Raw genomic sequence first — 21,667 nt, forward strand, 5'->3', positions numbered from 1 at the left:
CAGTTCACCTTAGTGAGTGTTTGCCCTGGAGAGAAGGGAGGGGAAAGCCACTTCAAGGTGAAAAGCTAGGTGTGCCAAGTCCAGATATGGTCTATGGGCAACTTCAGCCAGGACAATTTCCTGAGTCAGAGGGATAGGCTGGGTTGTTTCAGAGAGAAAGGCAGAAGGAGGGGAAAGAAAAAGAGGGTTTCAGAGGATTTGGGGCTGGATTTGATATAGTCAGTGAAAAGGACTAGAGCCCCCTGAGGCCTTTGGCTTGGGCAGAGGTATTCGTTTCCTAAGTTTTGTGCACGTTTTGAGTAGTGAGATTAGCAGAGAGAATGTGCATGCATTGGGAGCCGTAGTCTTCTATGCACAGTGCCCAGACTCCATTAAGACATCGCCCCAAACCCTTGGGGGCAGGCAGGGTGACGGTCACTTGCAATCTGATGTCTTGACTGTCGAGCTCGGCTTCTACTGCACTAATCCCGAGCCTGAACTTCGCATCCTGAGCATTTGTTGCGCAAGAAGCCAAAGGCTGGTCCCTGGCCCGGGAAGGTCGCCCGGCCGGACGCGCGGGTCCCGCCCTGGGTGCCGCCCTGGCTCGGACCAGAGCATCAGGTGGGGCCCGGGGTACGGTCACCCGAGGCTGAGGCAGCCTCTCCTGGACCCGACCGGCCGCATGCAGTCCGTCGACATTCTGGCGGGTGATCCCAGTGCATTTACAAGCTCCGACCGGGTGGAGGCGGCTTGGTGGGGGAGACCCCAAGGGCGCACGCAGCACTCCAATCTCCTCCGCACGGAGCGGACTTCCTAGCGCGCGGGAGCGGGACACTCCCTCCTGGGCTTGGCCCCAGCGTCCCAGGGACACGCGGCAAGCCGGCAGGCACCGGCCCCGGCCCCTCGGGCACTGCCCTCCCGGTCCCCCAACTCGGGGACTACAAGTCCCAGCAGTCCCCGCAGCCGGCACCTCCCGCCTCGCAGCGGAGACCCCCGGTCATCCTAGCGGAGGGGCTCCGGCTGCGCTCGTGGCCGGGCCGGGCGGAGAGGCCGGTCCCGCGGGCGGGGGCGGGGGCGGCTCCGCGGCTTCTCCCGCCGCCGCCGCCGCCGCCGCCGCCGCCGCCAAGGGGAGTTTCCAGGAAGTGGCCATATTGGATCCATTCAGCCGCAGCCGCCCGGGCGGAGCGCGTCCCGCAGCCGGCTTGTCCCCATCGCGGCCCGGGTGCTCGCCCCGGCTCGCCCGCCCGGTGCGGAGCTCGCCATGGCGGCCACTGACCTGGAACGCTTCTCGGTGAGGGCCCTGTTGGGCCGCGGCGCGCGCGGGAGGCGCTGGACGCGGGGAGGGGGCCGCCCTGCAGCTGGCTGGGGTCGCGAGCCGGACTGTCAGCGCCGCGCGGCCGGGCCTCGACGCCGGGCGCGACGGGGGACACCGGAGCGGGCTCTTCGTAGCGCTAGTCCCGGGTCCCAGGGCGTCGGGCGGGGGCGCCTTGCCGGGAGGCTGGCGGGGTCGCCCCCCTTGGGCGAAGAAGAGCAGACCTCTTTCGCGGAGAGGAGCAGATAAATACCCGCCTGGTCCTGGCCAGGTCTGAGGACAGACTGGGGCCCCGGGGGCCAGAGGGGAGGATCCAGGATACTCCGGACCCACTTCTCCCTAGTGTTTCTGCACGGCTGGGGAGATTCCTAGCCGCGCAGGTGCTGTTGGATGGGTACAGCCGGTGAGGATGAAGCCCTAGGGATCCTAGGGAGTCCCTCAAATGAACCCAGGGCAGTTGCAGACCTGGGTCCTGAAGACCACGGCCTTCTTCTCCTTCCCGCTCCACCCCCCACCCCCCCACCCAAGCTCCCGGATCCTGGGTGCGATTCCAGGCAGCTCTGGCCTCAGTGGTCGGGTCTGAAGCAGCCATTCCCCAGGAACTGGAGGGATTCCAGATTCAGCCCAGTGGATGTTTGGGCCCCAGTCCAGGTATGCCTTGTGGAGGGCTAACGTCTCTGGTGGTCCCTGTACAGGTCTCTCTGGGCCTGAGCCAGCCAATAGCCAACTTCCCAAAGGCTTTCATAATTCACGCGGGGGAGAGGGGCCTTTTGGGGATTGTGTCTGCATGTCCCCTGATGTCTAAGGCTGGATTTGGGTGTGTCTGGTAGGTTGGGCTGTGACAGTGAAGGAAGCTGTGTCCTCTTGCCAGCATGTGAGGCCCTGGTTGGTGGTAAGGGGGAGGGAGGACCCAGGGATGTTGGGGGTAGTGGGGAAATGCTAAATATGTGACTGATAAGGAATTGGTTCTGGGGCTAAATAAGGGATTCTGGACTTATGTAATTAATGCTATAAATATTGTCATCTGAACTTATATATGTAAATTTTCTCTTTAATCTAAAAATGTTGGTCTACTTTGGAAATATGCGTAATTGAAGCAGGAACTCTTGGTTTCATAATTTTTAGACTTGGGTGTTTTATTCTCATTGGAGAGGGGACTGCGAGTCAGTTCAGTAAGTTTAAATACAGGAGGAGCAGATTCAGAGGTTGGGCAAATCAGAGATTCACCCTACCCCTGCGCTGTAAATGGGAATTTATGTACCCCAGGAGGGCTGTGCATGCATCCCAACAGACCTGCTGGTTAGCTGGAGGCCAAGAGAGCTGTGTGTGTTTGTACATCTCTGCCCGCGTGCCTGTGTGCATTTTCTGTGCCCAGCTGACCAGAAAGTTATGTCTGGGTCTTGTCTGTCTGTGGCCAGAGGTTACTCTAACAGTTGGTCTTGCAGGTGGGAGCAGTATGTAGAGTAACTAGAAACAGACTGCCTGATGTGAATCCTAGATTACTGCTTGTTGGCCTTGCGACCCTGGGCAAGTTGTTTAACCCCTCAGTGTTCTCATCTGTATAATGGAATAAAAATACTACCTCCCTCATAGGGTTATTGGAAGGATTTAATGAGAGTATCCAGGTGAGGTGCTTAGAGCAGTGTCTGGCACATGGTAAAGACACAATAAATAATACATGTTACTTAGTGCCCATGTGGATGTGAAGACTGGCCCTGTGTGTAAGAAGGCAGCAGAGAATGAGCTTGCTCCATTACACGGTACCCTCCCTAGGGGCTCCCATCGTCCGGAGATTATCCTCAGAGGCTGAGCTGAGAGGCCTAGCTGCAGTGGCAGGCATTGGGCTGGAAAGGCTCTTCCCCTCAGATTCCTGTGTTTGCTCTTAAACCATATCTGCAAGGATTTCAGGTATTATTGACATGGTGGGCCGAGGCACAGAGAGAGGATTGACTCAAATGAGGATGTACAGCCTGAGCTCAGGGGCCTTGGTTACTGTGCCAGGTTAAGCTGGATGGATGGACACCTTCCACACCCTTCACACTCTGAGTTGTCAGCCTCCTGGGAGGACATGGACACGGTTGAATTTGGGTGGAGACCTTGGGTTGGGTTTTGCCTGAATTTAGGAGTTGGACTCCATTCTCCTCTCCTGCCTTGTCATCCTGGGGAAATCATTTCTTCCTTTATCTTGCTATAAAGTGGCAATAACCATACTAATATTCTTCAAAGAGTTTGTGGAAGATAACTGCAATCTATGGCATGTTTGGAGATATGTTAGGTGTCTCACTTGCTGCAAGGTTGAACTGGGTGTTAAGTGGCCATGAAGCTATAATCTGGTTGAGCTGTGGCAGGTTGACGCTGCCCCTCAGGCTAGCTCGGTGGTCAGACCAGCCCAGGAGGGCCTGGGAACTGTCCCAGCCTGGAGCTTAGATGAGCATGTGGAATGGTACTTTGAGGTCAGTGTGTGCTGTGTTCCTATTCTCCATGTAGCATGATATAAAGACTGCAGGCTCAGCAACCTTTACATTTTGGCTGGGCCTTGCTCAATCCTAGATCAGCCATGGGGTTACGGTCGAAATCTCCTAGGATGTGCATGTCTGGGACAGCCCTCTGGGGAGTCTGTTGCCTCTTGCCCTCCTTGGGCAGCCAGACTCCTGTCCATTCTTGCTCTGCCCCTCCTCCTTAATTGGTCCCAGACTCTGGGCCTTACTCTTTGTCTGCCCCAGGGGCCATCTCCTGTGTTTTTCCTGTCAGAATCTCATGGGGCAGAGTTCGAACTCTATAGCGAGGGAGGACTGAGGGCCCAGGGAAAGTGGAGATCTGAGGGGGAGAGGGAAGAAGCGTGCAGCATGGCAGCCTCGCGCCTGGCACTCCTCCCAGCCCATCGCTCCCCCCCACCCCCATCTCCGCTTTATCCCCAGCACCATCTGTCACTTCCGTTGTCACCCCTGTAATCTTGACACTTCCCCAAGAAGCAGGCTATCCAGGGAGTGCCTACTCCGTCCCTGAGGCAAGAGCTGGTGGGAAGGAATGTGGGAGGCAGCCCAGTGGGCCTGTCACAGAGTGGTGTCTCCCTGTCCTGCAAAAATGACCAGTAACCTCCTTGTTGAGCTGTTCTGAAGGAGAAGTAGGAGCTGAGCAAGGTACATCTGTGCAGCTCTCAGTGCCTGGTGCTATGGAGGGGTCTTAAGCGAGCGCCAACCTGCAAAGCTGCAGCTCCACCCCCTCCCCTTGGGAGGTGGGTCTGCCCTGCCCTGTCCCCCTCATGGGCATCATACCATGCTCTGGGTGCTCACTTTAGAAAGGTCTGCCTGGGATCTGGACTGGAATGGGTCAGAGCAGGGAGACTGATGGGGAGGCATTGGTGATCCAAGGGAGCACATGAAAAGGGACTGAGCAGAGTAGGAACAGAGAAGGTGGCATGAAGGAGACTGACCGCAATGCCAACGATGCAGGAGAACTGGTGGAGGCTTGGAGCACAGGGCCAGATATTTGTCAAAAGCTTTGGATGGCAGGGAGGGCACTGGATGCTTTGTGTCCATCATCTTGTTGATGCCAGCAGCCCACGGTTGGGTGAGATGCAGACTCTGGTCATTGGCAAGTTTGGGCCTCAGACCCAACCTCAGCCCCCAGTACCCCTTGAGATGACAGAGAGGGTGGAGCCCTCTGAGTTTTGAGCCCTAAGATGGGCTAGGTGGAGGTACATATTTGGGGCAGTAACTAGCACGAACGTTCCTGTGGCTCCGGTCCAGCTACCAGAAGGAAGCCACTGCAGGATGACAGAGCAAAGGGCCTGAGAACTGTCTGGTCTCTATGTGTCCCCTGCAGCCTCTCCAGTCTTCCTGCCTCTGTGCTGCTAGGTTGGGTCTCAGAATCCCCAGTCATGGCCCCCAAGGCACAAGCTTTGCCAGACAACTAGATATGGTGCTATGCAGGCAGGAGGGAGACACATCTGCCAGGGGAAAGGATGCCTCCCAAGGTCAACATGCCCTCGTGATAGAGGTGTTCTTTGCTAGAGCCATCTGCATCCTCAGGGCTCACGTGAGGAACCATGGTTGGGAAGAGGTGGTGGAGGACAGGGCGAGGGGCATCTAGGCTGTAACACCAGTTGCCCTGGGTGGTATTGGGGCAAATTAGATATTCTCCTCCTCAGAACACATGGCTTCTAGATGGTTCTTGAGCCTTATCTTGGAAGCCACATCAGAGGGACAGACCAGGGGAGGAAGGAATAAGAGCCTATTTCAGATCATAGGTGCTGGCCACTCTCTGAGTGGCCTTCTGGGCTTGGACCGCCTGAGGGCCGGGGTTCAGGAGGGACTGTGGGCCATGGACCTAAGTCCACTCCCCAGACCTGGCTGTGGGGCCTGGGTACGAGTCTGACACTCTGCCTGGTGCTGGGGTGAATGGTGCAAGCAACAGAGAAGTACAGCAGTGCTTCCCCGAGCCTCTGCTGGCCCATGTTGGTGCCCATGTATTTCTTTGCCCCTTCCCAGCACTGGCATCCATTCTGGGGTAGGAGGGGGGCATAGTCACCTTTGCTGCCTACATTCCTCTTTCCAAAGGTGGGGTCTCATTCACTGTGGAAAATAGATTGCCTCCATCCTGCGGTGTCCATGTGGCTTTCCCTGCTGTGGGGAAGTAGGGGGCTGCTTCTGGAGCCCCTGAGCCAAGTGGGAAAGTATGAACACCTGGGGTTCCAGTACCTTCTGTGGCCCAGAGTGCCTTCCCTATCCGCTCTGTGGTGGGATGGACCGTTCTCTCCCACGGGAGGGATGACATGACATCCCTGTGTCCTAGGCCTGGGGCGAGGTGGGTGGGCCCAGAGACCAGTAACTGTGCTCTTGGCTTCTTGGAAACCTGATTTTGACATGAGAAGTGTGAAATAAACCATCCCAAATTACTGAGTGGCAGTCCTGCTGTCTGTGTGCAGAAAGAGGAAGGAAAGTGCCTCTTAGTGAGACAGGGAAGCAGAGAAACTGGAGTATTGAGGTCAGGGCATGGGGTGGCCTCGGTCTCCTGGGGGTACTTTTTTTTTTTTTTTTTTTAAGGTACGCGGGCCTCTCACTGCCGTGGCCTCTCCCGCTGCGGAGCATAGGCTCCGGACGCACAGGCTCAGCGGCCATGGCTCACGGGCCCAGCCGCTCCGCGGCATGTGGGATCTTCCCGGACTGGGGCACGAACCCGTGTCCCCTGCATCGGCAGGCGGACTCTCAACCACTGCGCCACCAGGGTAGCCCTCCTGGGGGTACTTTTGCTCCCAAAGTCCCTTCGCTTCCCAGGATGGGGGAGAGGATGACTGGCCTTGAGAGAGTGACTGGTGATCTCCTCCTGGGGCCCAACTGCCATCTTTGCCATTATTACCTCATCTGCCACCGTGCTGCCACCATGAAGGCTGATCCTGGCTTGTGTCTTCTCCCCAGGTTTGTTGCCACCTTAGGAGAGAGAGACACTTTGGTTCTCAGGTGTCCTCTTGATTGGGGACAGGTATATTCTGCCTCTGTTCTTCCCTCCTGGCCCAGGATAGCAGCATTCCCACCCCCACCCTCCTATGTACATCCCTGTAGTTATTTCCCGTAACCTTTGACCTGGGCTTAGAGGCTGGCTGTGGAATCCTGGGACCAGAGCCTAAGCCTTTCCTGGGAAAATTCCTAGGATTCCTCTCGGACTCAAGGACAGTTGTGCTATGACCATGGGTTCTGGCCAGGGGCCTCTGCTCTGGCTATTTAAGGCCCAGGCTGCTGAGAGTAGCTAGAGCCAGGGGTAGGGTGCTTTGTGCCAGGAACACAGGCGGAGAAGGCTCCCAGTGGCGCAATGACTCCTGGGTCCACTGCACAAGGACTTTATAGGGCCCCCCCAGAGCTGGAGCTCTCCTGGGGAAAAGGCTTCCTGTCTGCCTGCTGGGTGCTCAGGACAGTGGGTACTAGGCATGGGAGCCTGGGGGGAGAAAAGCATCTGAAGTCCAAGGCACTTGGAGAGGACTCTGTGGAAGACCTGGGGTAGGGGCTGCTCTTTGCCTAGGATTCAGGAGCCAAGTACACTAATGATGGGGTGCCATCTCTACTCCCACCCCAACAGCCAACCTCGTTTGGGAGGTTTGATCTCAGGGGCTTCTTTCACCCATAGCTTCCTTGGCTCTACTGGTTTAGACATTCAGCAGATTTCCACTTTCTTTTGGATAAAATCCTGTTTTTGTGGGCAAGTGCGAGACATGGTTTCCCCCCAGGTCCCACCTCTCTTCTTGGTAAAAGGGGCAGCTCCTTTTGTCTGGTGTTTGGGGCAGCTCCAGAAGGCTCAGACAGCATTTCCTGGTCAGGAAAAGGATGTCCTATTTATCCACTGGGCTGCATAACAAAATGCCATTCTCTACTTTGTTCTGGACGACTGGGCATGGAGGAACGCAGTCAGCCTGAGCAGTTATTATTTTGGTTGTTGTCTTTGATGTGCCAAAGAAATGATGACATAGAAGCCCAGAGCCTGGCTTAGGAGCCAAAAGCTTGTTAGTGATTAGAGAGGGGCCCTGCGGAGTTTCCCATTGTGTGTGTAGAGTTCAGAGCTGCCAACTCTCTATCCTGGAGATTTGAGGACACTTTGAGCTCCCTGAGCTGGCACCCCTGGGAGCTGGGTATGTGGAAAGGGCCAGAAGCAGCTGGGTCTACCTCTCACCAGGGTCCGAGTTAAGTTGTCCAGCCTGAAGTCTCCTCCCGCAGAGCAGTCTCCTGTGGGGCTCCATACCCAAGAGTGCAGACTGGGTGTTTTGTCCTTCCAGGTCACCATTCTGCCAAACCCGGGGTTGCAGACTGTCAGACCATGGGTCATGTCCAACCCCCAGACACGTTGAGTTGGACCCTCATGGTATTCTCCATTGGTAGTTGTTGCCAACCTTTGAAAACTAGTGGGTTTCGCAAAAAAATCTGGATTTCTGGATTCTTTTTAAAAAATTGGAAGATTTAGTAATGCTAGGTCTGCATTCCCACAGTTGGCTGGAGTCACAAAACCATAGCCATTCATGGACCGAGCACAGCCTCTTCAGTTCCCCACTCTTCCTGCCTCTCCCTGAGGGACCCCACACTCAGCCAAGTCACCGGGTCTTTCATCCAATAGGCGGCAGAGTGATGTGGCTGGAAGTGTGGGTTTTACAGTCACACCATCTCCATTTAGATCCTGGCTTCACCCTCCTGAGCAGTGTCCTCTTGGGAAAGTTACTTAGTCTCTTGGTGCCTCAATTGTCTATTTCTGTACAGTGGGGATAATATACAGCCTACCTCATAGGGCTGATGTGTGGACTAAATGAGGTGAAATTAGAGTCACACCTGGTAAGCCCTTGATAACCGTTAGGTGTGGTGGTTGTTATTTTTACTATCCTGCTCCCCCTTCATCCATTTATGTTGCCTGCCTGGCTGTCACAGCCGTTTGAGTTTAGACTGAATTAGACTGAGCCCCTGAGGTTAAGGATCTGGTGTCTTCATCTTTTCATTAGTGGCTGTCCCAGTGCCTGGCACACAGTAGATGTGTCCAGCAAGCCTGTGTTGAGGGGCTGAATGAATGAGTTGGGAGCATAGTAAGAGTAGGGGGTGCAGTGCAGCTGAGTGGTTTGGGGCACGGGCTTGGCTGCTCTCAAATCCCTACTCTACCCTGATTAGTTCTTTAGCTTCTGTGCACCTCAGTTTCCTTACCTGTAAAATGGGCATAATAATGGTCTCTGCCACACAGCGTGGGAAAGGGCTGCGTCGGAGACTGTGTAAATCACTTGGTGTAGTCTGCACAGGTGGACCTTGGTGAGGTGTTGGTGTCATCATTTGACATCCATTCCTTCCTGTGGTTGTAACACCACTTTTTCCTTCCCTGTCCTTACTCTCCTTGCTTTCTCCCTGTTCCTCTGCATTCAGAGTTTCACTTTGGGGGCTGTAGCAGTCAAGATGCTTTCAGCTGCAGGTACTAGATAGCCCCATTCAGCTAGCTTAAACAGTAAAGGGGAGATGTGGCCGGGGTAAAGGGAGAAGCTCAGAGGCAGGGCAGACGCTGGCTGTCTCTCCTCGGTGATTTTCTTGGCTCAGCCATCCTCTTTGAGTGGGCTTCCGTCTTAGGCTGGCTCCCCTAATGGCTACAAGATGGTCATAAAGGCTTAGTCTGGGTCGCTTGCCTGTGCCTGACCAATCGTGCGATCATGCTGATTGGCTCAGGACTATTAGGACCCAGCCCTGGAACTGGAGCTGACGTCTTACCTGACAAATGGCAAGTAACCAGTGAGAGACCTGAAGTTCCTTCCTGAGTTGTGGTAGCTGAGATATGCCAGTGGTGCTTTGTAGGCTGCTGGCTCCTCCTAGGCTGAGACCCAACACAGGTCAATGGACACACCTGGGCGGGCACCTTGGAGGGAGTGTCGCACCTTGGATCACATGTTGTTGTTGCCAAATATAGGATCGGGGAGGTTGGCGTTAGTAAGAGTCACACCTCAATAGAGCTGGGAGGTCAGATCAGTCTCCTGAGACCAGGGAATAACACTGTGTCCCCGTGAGGACCAGCGGCCATTCTTCTGTGTGTGGATGTGTGTGCGTGCACGCGTGCTCTGGAGATTGACACTCCCGTGGCCCCCGAGGCTCCTGAGCAGGATCGATTGCCCCAGGTCTGTGGCCCTTGGAGTGACAGAGTGTAGCCTGGGCAACAACTTGGGCACGAAGACCTCCCTGTATGTACACACTTCTCCAGAGAGAGCCCAGCTGTGTGAGTGAAGGCAGGCAGGGCTCACTGGGCGTGGGTGGGTGGGCTTGTGTGAGACCCCTGAGTGCTGCTCTTAGCCTTTGGAGCCTGGGACTGTAAGAGAGTTGGGGAAAATCAGGAATAGGATGGCCTCTGATTCTGTGTAAGGACTCTGAAGCCGAGTGTGTGTGTGCGCGTGCGTGGCTTCCAGACAGCTGACTGGGTGGGTTTTGGCGGCAGACTACAGGATGTTGGATTGCATCCTGATTGTGTCACCCTTGGAAAAAGAGGATGAATAAACACATAGCCTTCTCTGCAAGCACAGCACGCCTTGAATTTTGGAGATTTTCAGTCTCGCCTGAAAAGAAAGCCCTAGACTAACTGTTCTGTCCTCCATTTGATCCTCAAGCTGCCACGAGCAGGTGGAACAGAGACCGAATAATGAAGCTCTGTGTAAGGTGGGCAGATACCCCTGATGCTGTGGCAGTAAAGACAGTGCTCCGTAATTTATAAGTGGTAGTGTTGTCTAGCACATGGGACATAGTGGTGGGAGGGTGGGAAGTGGGAAAGCTGACCTCCCCCAGCCTGCAGCCCACTTCAAGGGGCTCATGGAACAGTTGGAGAATCATGATGCATATAAAAAGGACAACTGATAGTGCAAGGAAATGGGGTCACAGCCAAGTGAGGGGTCTGGAATGTGCGTACTTGGGGGCCAAGTCAAAGCAGGTGCCAGGGAAAGGTAGAGTGAGCTCTGGAGCCTGGGGAGGGTGTCAAGTTTGAAAAGTATATCCAGAGATAACCAGCTGGGCAGGAACCAAGCCTGTGAAAAAGGTCTCAGATGGTAAAGGGCCCGGAATGCCACGCTAGGGGGTTTGAACCAGACCCAGCACTTCCTATGCTCCATTTACTGGTTTTGATGTGGCTACCAGTGAGAGGAAGCTGCCTTTGGGCCTCTTTGTTGTTATGTTTGCAGCCCTGGGGGGACCTGGGCTTGATTGGGAAGGTTGTGACTCATTCCCCTGGGGATGGGGGCAGGGAGAAAAGGTCAGCTATAAGAGCAGAGGCTCTGTTGAAAGAGGGTCATTGGAGGCAACCGCTTAGGGGTAACTCTGACTTGTTCAAGGGGATAGTACAGCTGCCCGGAGGGGCCACGTGGGGTCTAGGCTGCCCACGCATACACTTGGGAGTCTTTGATGCAGGGATGCCATGACTGAGCTGGGGGAGGGGCCTGGGGGAAGGGGCAGATAGGCATAATTAATGAAGAAGAGGGGGTTGGGTTTGAGTGCCAAGGGGATCTGGTTGGGAGGAAAGAATGGTCAGAGGGTTCAGGCTGAGGCAACAGGCTGCGGCTGCAGAGAGGTCAGGGGGAGCGCAGATGCTCAGGAGATCCCTGTGCTGGAGGGCAGGGATCCAGGGCCCTACTCTCTGGTCCTCAGCCCTCTCTGCTCGCTGTGCCTGCACCCACACAAGGGCTGCCACTGTCCTAATCAGTGCTTCTGGGACTGTCTTCAGTTGGGCCTGTTTCCCCCCCTCAGGAGCTGTGAGCTGGATGGCAGGATGAGACTCAGACCCCCTGTCCTGTCCTGTCCTGTCCTGTCCTGTCCTTGCTCTGTCGAGCTGGCAGCCAGGGCAGAGGGGCTTGGGAACAGAGGAGGCATGCTTCTGCCCTACGCGGAGCTGTCTGGGGCCTGCCCTCGAGAGGACCCAAACCTGGGGAGGATGAGGCTGGGAAGCTTCCGTCCCCGTTCCCAGGGAAGCATTCCACCCCCATTCCCAGGGAAGCAAAGAATCCACACAGATTGGAGCCTGACCTTGACGCTCTGCTTTGGGTCCCGGTGGGTTCTTTTTATAGTTCTCTGGCCAGCTCGCTGGCCCCTGCTCGCTCAGGACCTGCTGCCCGCCTCTCTGGGCAGGCCTCCACATTCTCGTCCAGAATCCTCTGTCTAAGCAACTGGGACTGGGGTGGGGCTGGGAGGATGGCAGGAGCCAGAGCCTGGGAGTCCCTACAGAGTACCACTGAGGCCTCAGAGTCACAATGCCCCAGAGACTGGTCCTGAGACTCAGTGAGCGCCGGCCCCTTCAGCAGGGCCCACGTGTGCATTCCATGCTTGGGTGTGTGAGGAGCAAGGACTATGAGCCCAGCCTGATGGGAGAGGCCCCCCGATAGTGCGAGTGTGAGGGGGTCAGGCCAGACCTGCCTCTGCTTGGGTCCTGCTTCAGTAGGAAGGGGCCATAGGAACATACACACCCTCTAATCTTGGCCATTTGAAATCTTCGTTTAAGATCCAGGGACCATCTGGGGCCTCCTCCTGGGCAGGAGGGCAGGTGAGCCCTCAGGTAGCAGCCATAGGTCTTGGGGCCACCTGCCAGGAGACACCTCAGGCGTAGACATTCCTCGCCAGCCCAGGAGGAGCAAAGCCACAGGTGAAAGGGCCTTTTCCCAGATAGAGTCATGGGTCCTGAGGCCCTGGGGCTCCCTCTGTGGAAGCTTGGCCTGGAACTGGAGCTCCGATGCACTCACGATGCGTCCTGAGACGTGCTGAGAATTGAGACGAGGTTGGCGGCGCAGCGGGGGTGGTGTGACTCAGGTTCAGCCTCCCCGCTGCTTGGCCCCTCTTCCCTAGTGGGCTCACCGCCTCTCTCCTCTCTCTTGGCAGAACGCAGAGCCAGAGCCCCGGAGCCTCTCCCTGGGTGGCCATGTGGGTTTCGACAGCCTCCCCGACCAGCTGGTCAGCAAGTCGGTCACTCAGGGCTTCAGCTTCAACATCCTCTGTGTGGGTGAGTGTCATGCCTGGCCAGGGGGCAGCCTCAGACAGAGGACGGACGCGGGTCTTCTGGGAGATGGGGTGCTGCTGCCCTGACCACCTGTTGAGCTGCAGGGGGACCTCCCAGGCAGAGTGACACTTTGGGGGGTCAGGACGAGGCTTTGGTGGGTGTCTCTGCCAGGGTCAAAGATAGAGGTGGAGCCAGGACCTGATTCAGTGTTGCCATGAAGAGTAAACTTGGAAAGAGTAAAAAGCTTGGAAGTGCTTTGAGTGTTTATCACAGCGGTTGGGATCCATTTGTTTGTTTGTTTGTTTAAAAAACAGCTATTGTTGTTCCTACTGTGTGTCAAGGACACTATGGTAAACCAGACTGTCCCTGCATTACAGTGTTATGTAGTAAGAGCTCCAGTACACATCTAAACAAATACAGCCCCCAACAGGGAGGCTCTGGAAGGTTCCATGTGCCTCAGGGCCTGGGGCTCCCAGAGGGGACAAAAAGCTCTGCCAGACCCTCTACAGGTGCCCAAGCCCTGGCATCTGCCAGGCTGTGGGTGCCCCTTGGAAAGCAGCCTTTCCTGAACCTCCCCCCTCCCATTAAAGCTTCATGAAGTTGGGGCCACCCACAGCAGGTGAGCTGAGCCACCGGTGGCTTCAGACCCTGACCCTGCTGGCCCCATGACCTTCCTGGGCCCAGGAGGGATGGTGTGTAGAGCAGGTGACGGGGTCCCATTGAGGCCAGCAGGGGCCAGTGTCTAGTGGTATCTCACAACTGCCTGGCTTTGTCTCTTCCCCACGCTCTGAGGAAACACCTACACACCCCATGTAGCCATGTCTTATATCCAAGTCAGCCTTTTGGGTCTTCCTTCCACATATTATTTCTGAGGCCACTGAGAAGGGGTGGTTCATGGAGTTGGGGACAGTGGGGGATGGAGTGGGAGACCTGCCCCTCTCTCTTGTACAGAGGCCGAGGGTGCCTGAGCCCCACCTGGCTTACCCAACAGCCAGGGACAGCCCCAGTTCCAGCCTTTGACATCCCCTCTGCCCACTCCTTGCCCCCCAGGGGAGACTGGCATTGGCAAGTCCACACTGATGAACACGCTCTTCAACACGACCTTTGAGACCGAGGAAGCCAGTCACCATGAGGAGTGTGTGCGCCTGCGGCCCCAGACCTACGACCTCCAAGAGAGCAACGTGCAGCTCAAGCTGACCATCGTGGATGCCGTGGGCTTCGGGGATCAGATCAATAAGGATGAGAGGCAAGTGACAGGAAGGGCGGCCCGCCTGGTCTCTTCCCCGTCGCTCCACGTTGGCCGTGGTTCTAACACTCTGCCCGAGTGCTCTGCACTCCTCGCTGCCCCAGACAAGTAACCAAGCCCGCACTCCATGGGGGCCAGGGCAGGGCCGTTAGGAGAATATCTAAGGTCCTGAGGACCCCTTGGGGGACCAGGAGAAGGGGTCAGCCACCTGTACCCAGACAGGGATCCCCAGGTAGAAGCTGTTCGTTCCCACAGAGAGAAGGCTGGTGGGCAGCCTGGCTGGGCTCCAGGCCTTGCACCACGGCTCTGCTGCCTGCCTTCCAGTGACGGAGCCGTCTGTAGTTACAGGCCCATAGTTGACTACATCGATGCGCAGTTTGAAAACTACCTGCAGGAGGAGCTGAAGATCCGCCGTTCGCTCTTTGACTACCATGACACGAGGATCCACGTCTGCCTCTACTTCATCACGCCCACGGGGCACTCCCTCAAGTCCCTGGATCTGGTGACCATGAAGAAACTAGACAGCAAGGTCTGGCCCCCCTCCAGCTGATTCTGTGGGCTCCCCATCTTCCACAGGGGGGGATGTGGTTGGGGGCTGGTGGACAGCCCCCTGGGCTTGGTCCTCTCTGTATCTTCTCTTGCATCTGTCCCTATGGCTCCAGCCAGCCCCCATTGCTCTGGGCTCTTTCTCTAGATCTCTGTCCCCTGCGTCTGGCCCTGAGCCCATTCCTTCCAGCTGAGTTGATTCTTATTCTCAGCCTGCTAGCTCCTGGCATCCTCCCCATCCCCCTAGAGTTACCTCCCCACCTCGCCCCCGTCCCTCTGCCCCTCTGACCCCACCTCCCCAGAGCATCCCAATTCTCTGCTCATTTTCTCTCTCTCAATTCCTAGTTCCTCTGCTGCCTTCACTTCCCCTGTCCTTCCTGCCGTGGCTTTCCCTTGGGGTTCTCCTGAGCACAGTAGAGACAGGAGAGTTAAGCCCTAGAATTAGAGTAAGAATGAGGAGTGGGTATTAAAAGGGCAGCTTCATGGGAATGACAGGAATGGCATGGGGTCCTGGAGGGTGTGCAGCCCCAGAGTCACCTGTCAGCTCTCACGTGACTGCTTCCCTCTCTCAGGAGTTAATTTTCACTGTGAACAATGGGATAACCTTGGCCTGGGAGATTTTGAGGTCTTCCTGTGGCTTCTGCTAATGGGTCATCTAACCTGCTTTGGGGGTGCTCAGCCCCCTACTGCTGGTCCTGTCAGGCCCCACACCAGTTAAGACCTTCAGAGCACTCTGGGTCAAAGCTGGGCATGCCCAAGGGAGTAATTTGGGGCTGGATGGAGGTTTGGGGCAGCCAGGGCTGTAAGAAACACTGCAGCCAATTGTTACAACCTGTCAGAACGGCCCCAGCTGGCTGGGTTCAGGCCAGGACACCCCTTAGGAGCAGCTCCATCTCTCTGGCTTCCTGCCCGCCTGCCCAGGGGTGTGGCCTGAGCAGGGCTCTCCATAGTCAAGGAGCAACTCACCTGCTGACCCCTCTCCTCAATCCTGGCAGGTGAACATTATTCCCATCATCGCCAAAGCGGACACCATTTCCAAGAGTGAGCTCCACAAGTTCAAGATCAAGATCATGGGTGAGCTGGTCAGCAATGGGGTCCAGATCTACCAGTTTCCCACGGATGATGAAGCTGTTGCAGAGATTAATGCGGTCATGAATGTGAGTGTTGGGCAAGGGCCTTGGGGCTCTGGGGCCAGAGGGCTTGGAGCCAGCCCCAGGCCACTCTCTTTTCCCTGGGTTTCAACCTTAGCTCTCCAGGAAAGATGGGTGGGCATCTGGGAGCTGGCCAGTCCTGCATCTTCTGGACAGGAGATGGGAAGAATTGGGTATTGGGCTGGTACCGGGGCTTCCCCAGGTTTAAGTTTCCCAAGGTACGAACTCAGGGCTAGGACCTGAAACCTGCAGGAGCAAGCAGGCAGGATGCCAGGGCTTGGGAACTTGGAAGAGAGCCAGGCCCACAGGTCGTTTGAGAGAGCTTCTAGTGGCCCCTGGGGAGCCCAAGGGCTGAAAGAACACCCTAGAACAAGAGGAAAGGGGTTGCGGGTTCAGCCCACTCCCTTGTGTGGAGGTTCCAGGATACTTCTCCAAAGGAAAGCCGTCAAGTGAGCATCTGGCCAGGCCTTGTTCAGGTCTGGGCAACCCCTCCCTGGGGCCCAGGGGCAGTGAGGGTGGGTCTGTTCATTAGCCTGTGTCACCTCAGTGCTCATGCACACTTGGGCCCTTTCCAGGCACACCTGCCCTTTGCCGTGGTGGGCAGCACCGAGGAGGTGAAGGTGGGGAACAAGCTGGTGCGAGCGCGGCAGTACCCTTGGGGCGTGGTGCAGGGTGAGTGTGGTGGTGAGAGCACGGCCCCGGCTGGGGACCTGGACTCAGTCCCCTGTCCTGTGTCCTCACCGTGACCATCTGCTGCCTGTCCTCTCTCTGGAGTCTACCTCTAACACCCTAACTGCTGTCCTGTGCCCCGTCCTTCCTGTGCTGGTGGCTGGGAGCCTGCCTGATGCCCACGTGCCCTCTACTTTCAGTGGAGAATGAAAATCACTGCGACTTCGTGAAGCTCCGGGAAATGCTGATCCGGGTGAACATGGAGGACCTCCGCGAGCAGACCCACAGTCGGCACTACGAGCTCTACCGGCGCTGCAAGTTGGAGGAGATGGGCTTCCAGGACAGCGATGGTGACAGCCAGCCTTTCAGGTGACAGCCTATCTCCCCAGCCACAGCCAGACTTGCCACGTCGGCATCTGTTCTGGGGGCTTGTGAGCTGGGGAGAGAGGCTGCTGGGACCCCAGCATCCTCTGCCCCCGATCCCCCATGCCCACGTGATTTCGCTTCTCTGGCTCTGCCCACTCCGTTCCGCCAAAATCCCCGTGTTGGCCTCTTTTCTCTGGGTCTCCACAGCCTACAGGAGACATACGAGGCCAAGAGGAAAGAATTCCTGAGCGAGCTGCAGAGGAAGGAGGAGGAGATGAGGCAGATGTTCGTCAACAAAGTGAAGGAGACGGAGCTGGAGTTGAAGGAGAAGGAGAGAGAGGTGTGTGCGGGGCTTGAGGGTTGTGGTGAGGCCAGGCCAGGGAGGGCCTGGGCTCCTTCTGGGCCCACATGAAGCCCGGCCTCCCCGCCTTCTGCTCCCAGCTCCACGAGAAGTTTGAACACCTCAAGCGGGTCCACCAGGAAGAGAAGCGCAAGGTGGAGGAGAAGCGCCGGGAACTGGAGGAGGAGACCAACGCCTTCAACCGCAGGAAGGCGGCGGTGGAGGCCCTGCAGTCTCAGGCCCTGCACGCCACCTCGCAGCAGCCTCTGAGGAAGGACAAGGACAAGAAGAAGTAGGTGGCGGGCTCCCTGCCCTGCGCTGGCTCGCTCCCTCTCACTCTCGCTCACTCTCGCTGGCTCACCATTTTGCTCTCTCCTTTCACTTGCTCTCCCACCTCATTCTTGCTCACCTTTCTTCTTTCACTAGTGATCTTCATATCTCAAGATATCAAGCATTCATGCCCACTCTTGTATTCGTGCATGAGTGGCCCCTCTCTCCCTCTTCTACCCCACACCCTATTCCTTTCTTTCTCTCTGTGTCTTTCTCTCTCTCTCCTGCAGCCCCCTCAAGAGCTGGGTGGAGAAGGCTGGGCCACACAGGCAGGGAGTGGCCCCCGAGAGGGTGTAGGGTCTCAGGGAAAGTCTTTCAGGCCAGGAGACGGTCAGGGCCTGGGAATGTTAGCATTTCTGGGCAGATTCCAAAAGCTCCTGTGGTTTATGCTTGGACAGCCATGGTGCCTCCCCCTCAGTCCTGAAGCTGTGGACGTGGGCCCCATATTGGCAGGCAGGTGGTGACTGAGGACAGTGGAGACTTGAGCCCAGCCAGCACTGACCCCCTGGACACTATGATCTTGACCTGCTAAAGGAAGGACAGCAGCTCCCTGTAGGGGCCCTGTGAGTCCTACTGGAGAGGAGGCTGCCCCTCAAGTAGAGGCTGGAGTTGTTCCTCCAAGAGTACTCAGAGGAGAGAGAATTATAGAGGATGGGGCAGAGGCTTTTCCAGGAGTGCAGTCAATTTTGGCCAGGTGGGGGCCACTCTAAGTCCCTTCTCCTTGGTGTTTTTCATAGCCTGTTTCCACACTCACATCTGGAGTCCAGATGCCCTGGCTCCCGGGGAGTCTCCCTCTCCCGCCCCACTTCGTTCAGTGTCCCACACAGCATCACACTGTGGGGATCTCGTCTGTCCCTGCTTCTCCCTGCCCCTGGTCTGTGTCAGGTACCTTCCTTCTCTTGCCAGGTGTACCCATCTTGGTCCTCATTCTTGTTCTCCTTGGAATTCCATTTCCTCCTGGAGTGTTTGGGAATGTGTGTGTCCAGGCATTTCCTTCCGTGGTGGCAGTGGAGCCTTGTGGTTAGGGGCATGCAGCGCATGGCTAGCTGTGGCCCTGGGATGCTGCTTGTGGCCTTAGCCTTCCACCTGCCCCCCAATATTGTGCTCCCTAACACACACACACGCATGAGACATGTACACTGTCTTACTCTCTCCTGCCCCGTCACATACGTAGACTCAGACACATATCTACTAACACACACAGTCCCCAAGGCACACACGCACAGAGGCACAGACACATCTAAGGAAAATAAACTTAAGGAGCTTCTGGGGGAGACCAGGGGGACAAAGCCAGGCGTTTAGGAACTGGATGCTAGTTCTCATTCCTGAGGCCTGTCTTCTGCTTTGGAATAGACCCTGTAGTTTCCCGCATCCTGCAGACTGGTGGTTCCACCCCAGCTGCTGGCACGGCTGTGACAGATAAGCCCCTGCTCGTCCCCAGGGAGGACCCCAGCCCCACACTCCCCTCAGCCATGTAAACTTCCCTTCTGCTTTGCATTTGCTTCCAGCCCTGGTCCCATGTCCAGGTCTTGGTGAGCTCGGTGAGTGTGAGGGCTCTGTGAATTGGAACCTGTGTGGATTTCAAGCTAATGGCTCAGAAATCTTGTTTTTCCTGGGAGTGGGTATGCCACTATATGAACCACATGCTGGCTCCTGAATTGACTTTTCCGTGCTCCCTGCCAGCTTATCCCAGGCCATCTCGTTTAAAAAAAGGCAGGCAGAGTCCCCTAGGAAATAAGCTATGGAGAAACCCCTCAAAAATAGAAGATCAAGGACCCGTGGCCAGGTCAGGGGATGAGGGCCAATGGGGTGGAGTGCAGGCTGGCTGCAAGGGCACCAGCACAGCTCAGGGTGGGGCTCATCACTGGTGTCAGGTCTCCCTGCTTTTTTCATGTGACCTGGGCCTGGAAAACAGGCCTTTTCTGTTTGCTGGACATTCCAGAAAGCTTCAGTCAGTTTGGCCTCTGGGAGAGAGTGCTCTCCTCCAATGCTGGCCTTGTGGAGGCCAGGAGTGGGGTAGGTGGGGTGGCTGGGAGCACCCCTTCCCCCCACCCTGGTCAGGGGAATGGGATGAGTCAGGAGTGCATTTGGGGGGACATTTTTTTGTGACCATTTAGTTGAATGGCTTTGACTGACTGTACTTATTCTTCAAATTTTAATTGATCTTTGCAAAATTACTTCCCTATCCGACCCTCAGCCTGGGATGCCATAAACTGAAGCGAATTCTCTGCTTTGCTTGTTACAAATGCCAAACTGACTGTCCTTTCCCAGTGTTCATCTTGCTGTCTTTTGCTTCTGTTTGATTTGGTCGTCTGTGTACCTTTTAATGTGTCTGTTTTTGTTCTGTTTGTTTTATTTTTATTTTTCAGTTAACGCACGCACAGACTTACATGTCAAGAGTGGACTTTAGACTTTCATGTGTTAAGTTGCTTGAGTTACACCTTGTGACCCTTCTCCCATAACATGGTGTGAGGACGGACTGGGAGCTGGTACAGACTCCAGTGTTTACAGCCTTGCTTTTTCCCTCCACCCCCCCACCCCGCCATCCTCCAGGCTGCCTGGGCCTGGCGGGCCACCCTCTCTATGCAAACTCGTTAAAGCCATGAATGCTGGAATCCAAAACTGATGAGGTTTATTTTTTTCAGAGCCAGTGGCTGGTCTTCCATTTACAGTGTCACTATTCCTTGACGGAGCAGTCTTGTGCCACTCTAGCGAAGGCCCCAGCCGGCGATGCTCGGCCTAATTGTTCAGCGTCAAGATGGCAACTCATGCAGTGCCCTAGGTGTGGCCACGTGGTGTGGTATACATGCTGCAAATTCGCCTGGTTCCCCTTCATTTTAATTTTTCTAACCTAGAGCTTAATTTCAATAATAACTTTTAAAGCACTTCTAAATTTTTATTTTGGCACGAGCATAAAGACAAATAATACCCTCTCCCATTATTTTCATAAGTAACAGATTCCCTGATTTTTAAAAACTAAAAATATCTCTAAACCTTTCTTATGTATAAAGTATCCCTATAAAATATAGGGAGAGGTGGGTAATAAACATCCTGTAATGACAGTGTTTGGAATTTCTTTATGGATGAAAGTGGATCATGAACAAGACCACATCCAGTGTTCTTACTGTGAATGTAAATGGAACAGCAGCCCAAAGCCATTGTCTCTGTGCCCCAGAGGTGCTACCTGTAAACGGGGACCAACCCCACGTGTGCGTGTTAAGTGTTTGACTCTGTTTAACTGAGACCCCCAAAGCAATTCTGCATATTCCAAATGCAAGAGTGTTCAGCGGGAACAGGTTTTTCTCCAGATCATTGTTTCCTTTTTCTTGGCTGAGTCACAGGGAAAGAGGTGAAAGTGTCTGATGCATGTGAACAATTTAAGAAAAAAATACCAGCAGAGGAGCTTTTCCCCTTCATCGGCATTCTTAAAGAGAACATTCTAAGAAAGTACAAGCATTCTTCTATGTTCCTGTTGATTTGCAAGCCATTGAGAATATCAGGGTTGAAAATATAGGCTGATAATATGGTACACAAGAAATGAATAGATGAGAGGAAGGATTTCATTTAATGTTGATGAAGCACTGTGCTGGGCACTGGCTACCCAGAGTAAAGCACAGCTGTGTCCTCAAGGAGCTTACAGTCTAGTGCACTCCCTAGTTGGAAGACATAGGAAGCTGCGCTAATATATTGTTGGATTGGCATTTTGTTTTTTACGTCCTTCATCTTCTCTCCCATCATTGTTTCCCTCTTTCTGCCTTGGCCTGCTTTACTGATTTCCAGGACAAGGTCCTGGCTCCTTCCTGCCCTTCTGAGACCGTGTTACATTCAGAGAGGGGTGGAGGGTGAGCTGTGTGTATCCACTGAGGTGTGACCAGGAAAAGGTGGTCTTTTTCTCCTCGCCAGGAGCAGAGCAGGTTTTATTGATGCTCAAAGTGAAGATTCTCCAAAGTTTTGCCATGACCAGGGGTGGATACAGGTTTTTGAGGGGCTTGAAGCTTGAACTACTTGAGAAACCTTTTTTTTTTTTTTAAAAAAAAGAAGGATATGAGTATAAAATTAGGTACAGGGCCTTGGAAAGGGCACTGAGAATTAAGCTTCATTAGCTTCAGAGTAAATCCACCTCTGGCTATAACTGATGCTTCAGTGTGGGTATCCAAAAAGGTAAATCAGAATATCTAAGGCAGATGTGGACTGTGAGTGGCTTAACTTTAGGGTAATTATATGTCTGAAAGTGTATTTAGTTGGGTGGAAGTATGACC

General features: G+C 55.1%; 1 protein-coding gene across 2 annotated transcripts; it reads left to right on the forward strand.

Moving 5' to 3' along the window:
- The first annotated feature begins 1,124 nt into the window (after positions 1 to 1,124).
- Positions 1,125 to 21,434, forward strand: SEPTIN8 (septin 8). 2 transcript variants are annotated; one of them, XM_027097908.1, is made up of 11 exons: positions 1,125 to 1,270; positions 1,820 to 1,942; positions 12,643 to 12,763; positions 13,811 to 14,006; positions 14,349 to 14,535; positions 15,548 to 15,709; positions 16,279 to 16,375; positions 16,573 to 16,741; positions 16,946 to 17,078; positions 17,180 to 17,370; positions 19,778 to 21,434. In XM_027097908.1, exons 1-11 carry the CDS (start codon positions 1,241 to 1,243, stop codon positions 19,779 to 19,781), a joined length of 1,413 nt encoding a protein of 470 aa, XP_026953709.1. In that variant the 5' UTR covers positions 1,125 to 1,240; the 3' UTR covers positions 19,782 to 21,434. The 2 variants fall into 2 exon arrangements, with proteins under 2 accessions (XP_026953709.1, XP_026953717.1); XM_027097916.1 differs by lacking the exon at positions 1,820 to 1,942 and having other exon boundaries at positions 1,126 to 1,270; positions 14,355 to 14,535.
- Positions 21,435 to 21,667: the final 233 nt, after the last annotated feature.

This window comes from Aethalodelphis obliquidens, unplaced genomic scaffold (genome assembly GCF_003676395.1).
Source record: "Aethalodelphis obliquidens isolate GAN/ISIS:26980383/991018 unplaced genomic scaffold, ASM367639v1 scaffold4, whole genome shotgun sequence".
NCBI classification, from domain to species: domain Eukaryota; kingdom Metazoa; phylum Chordata; class Mammalia; order Artiodactyla; family Delphinidae; genus Aethalodelphis; species Aethalodelphis obliquidens.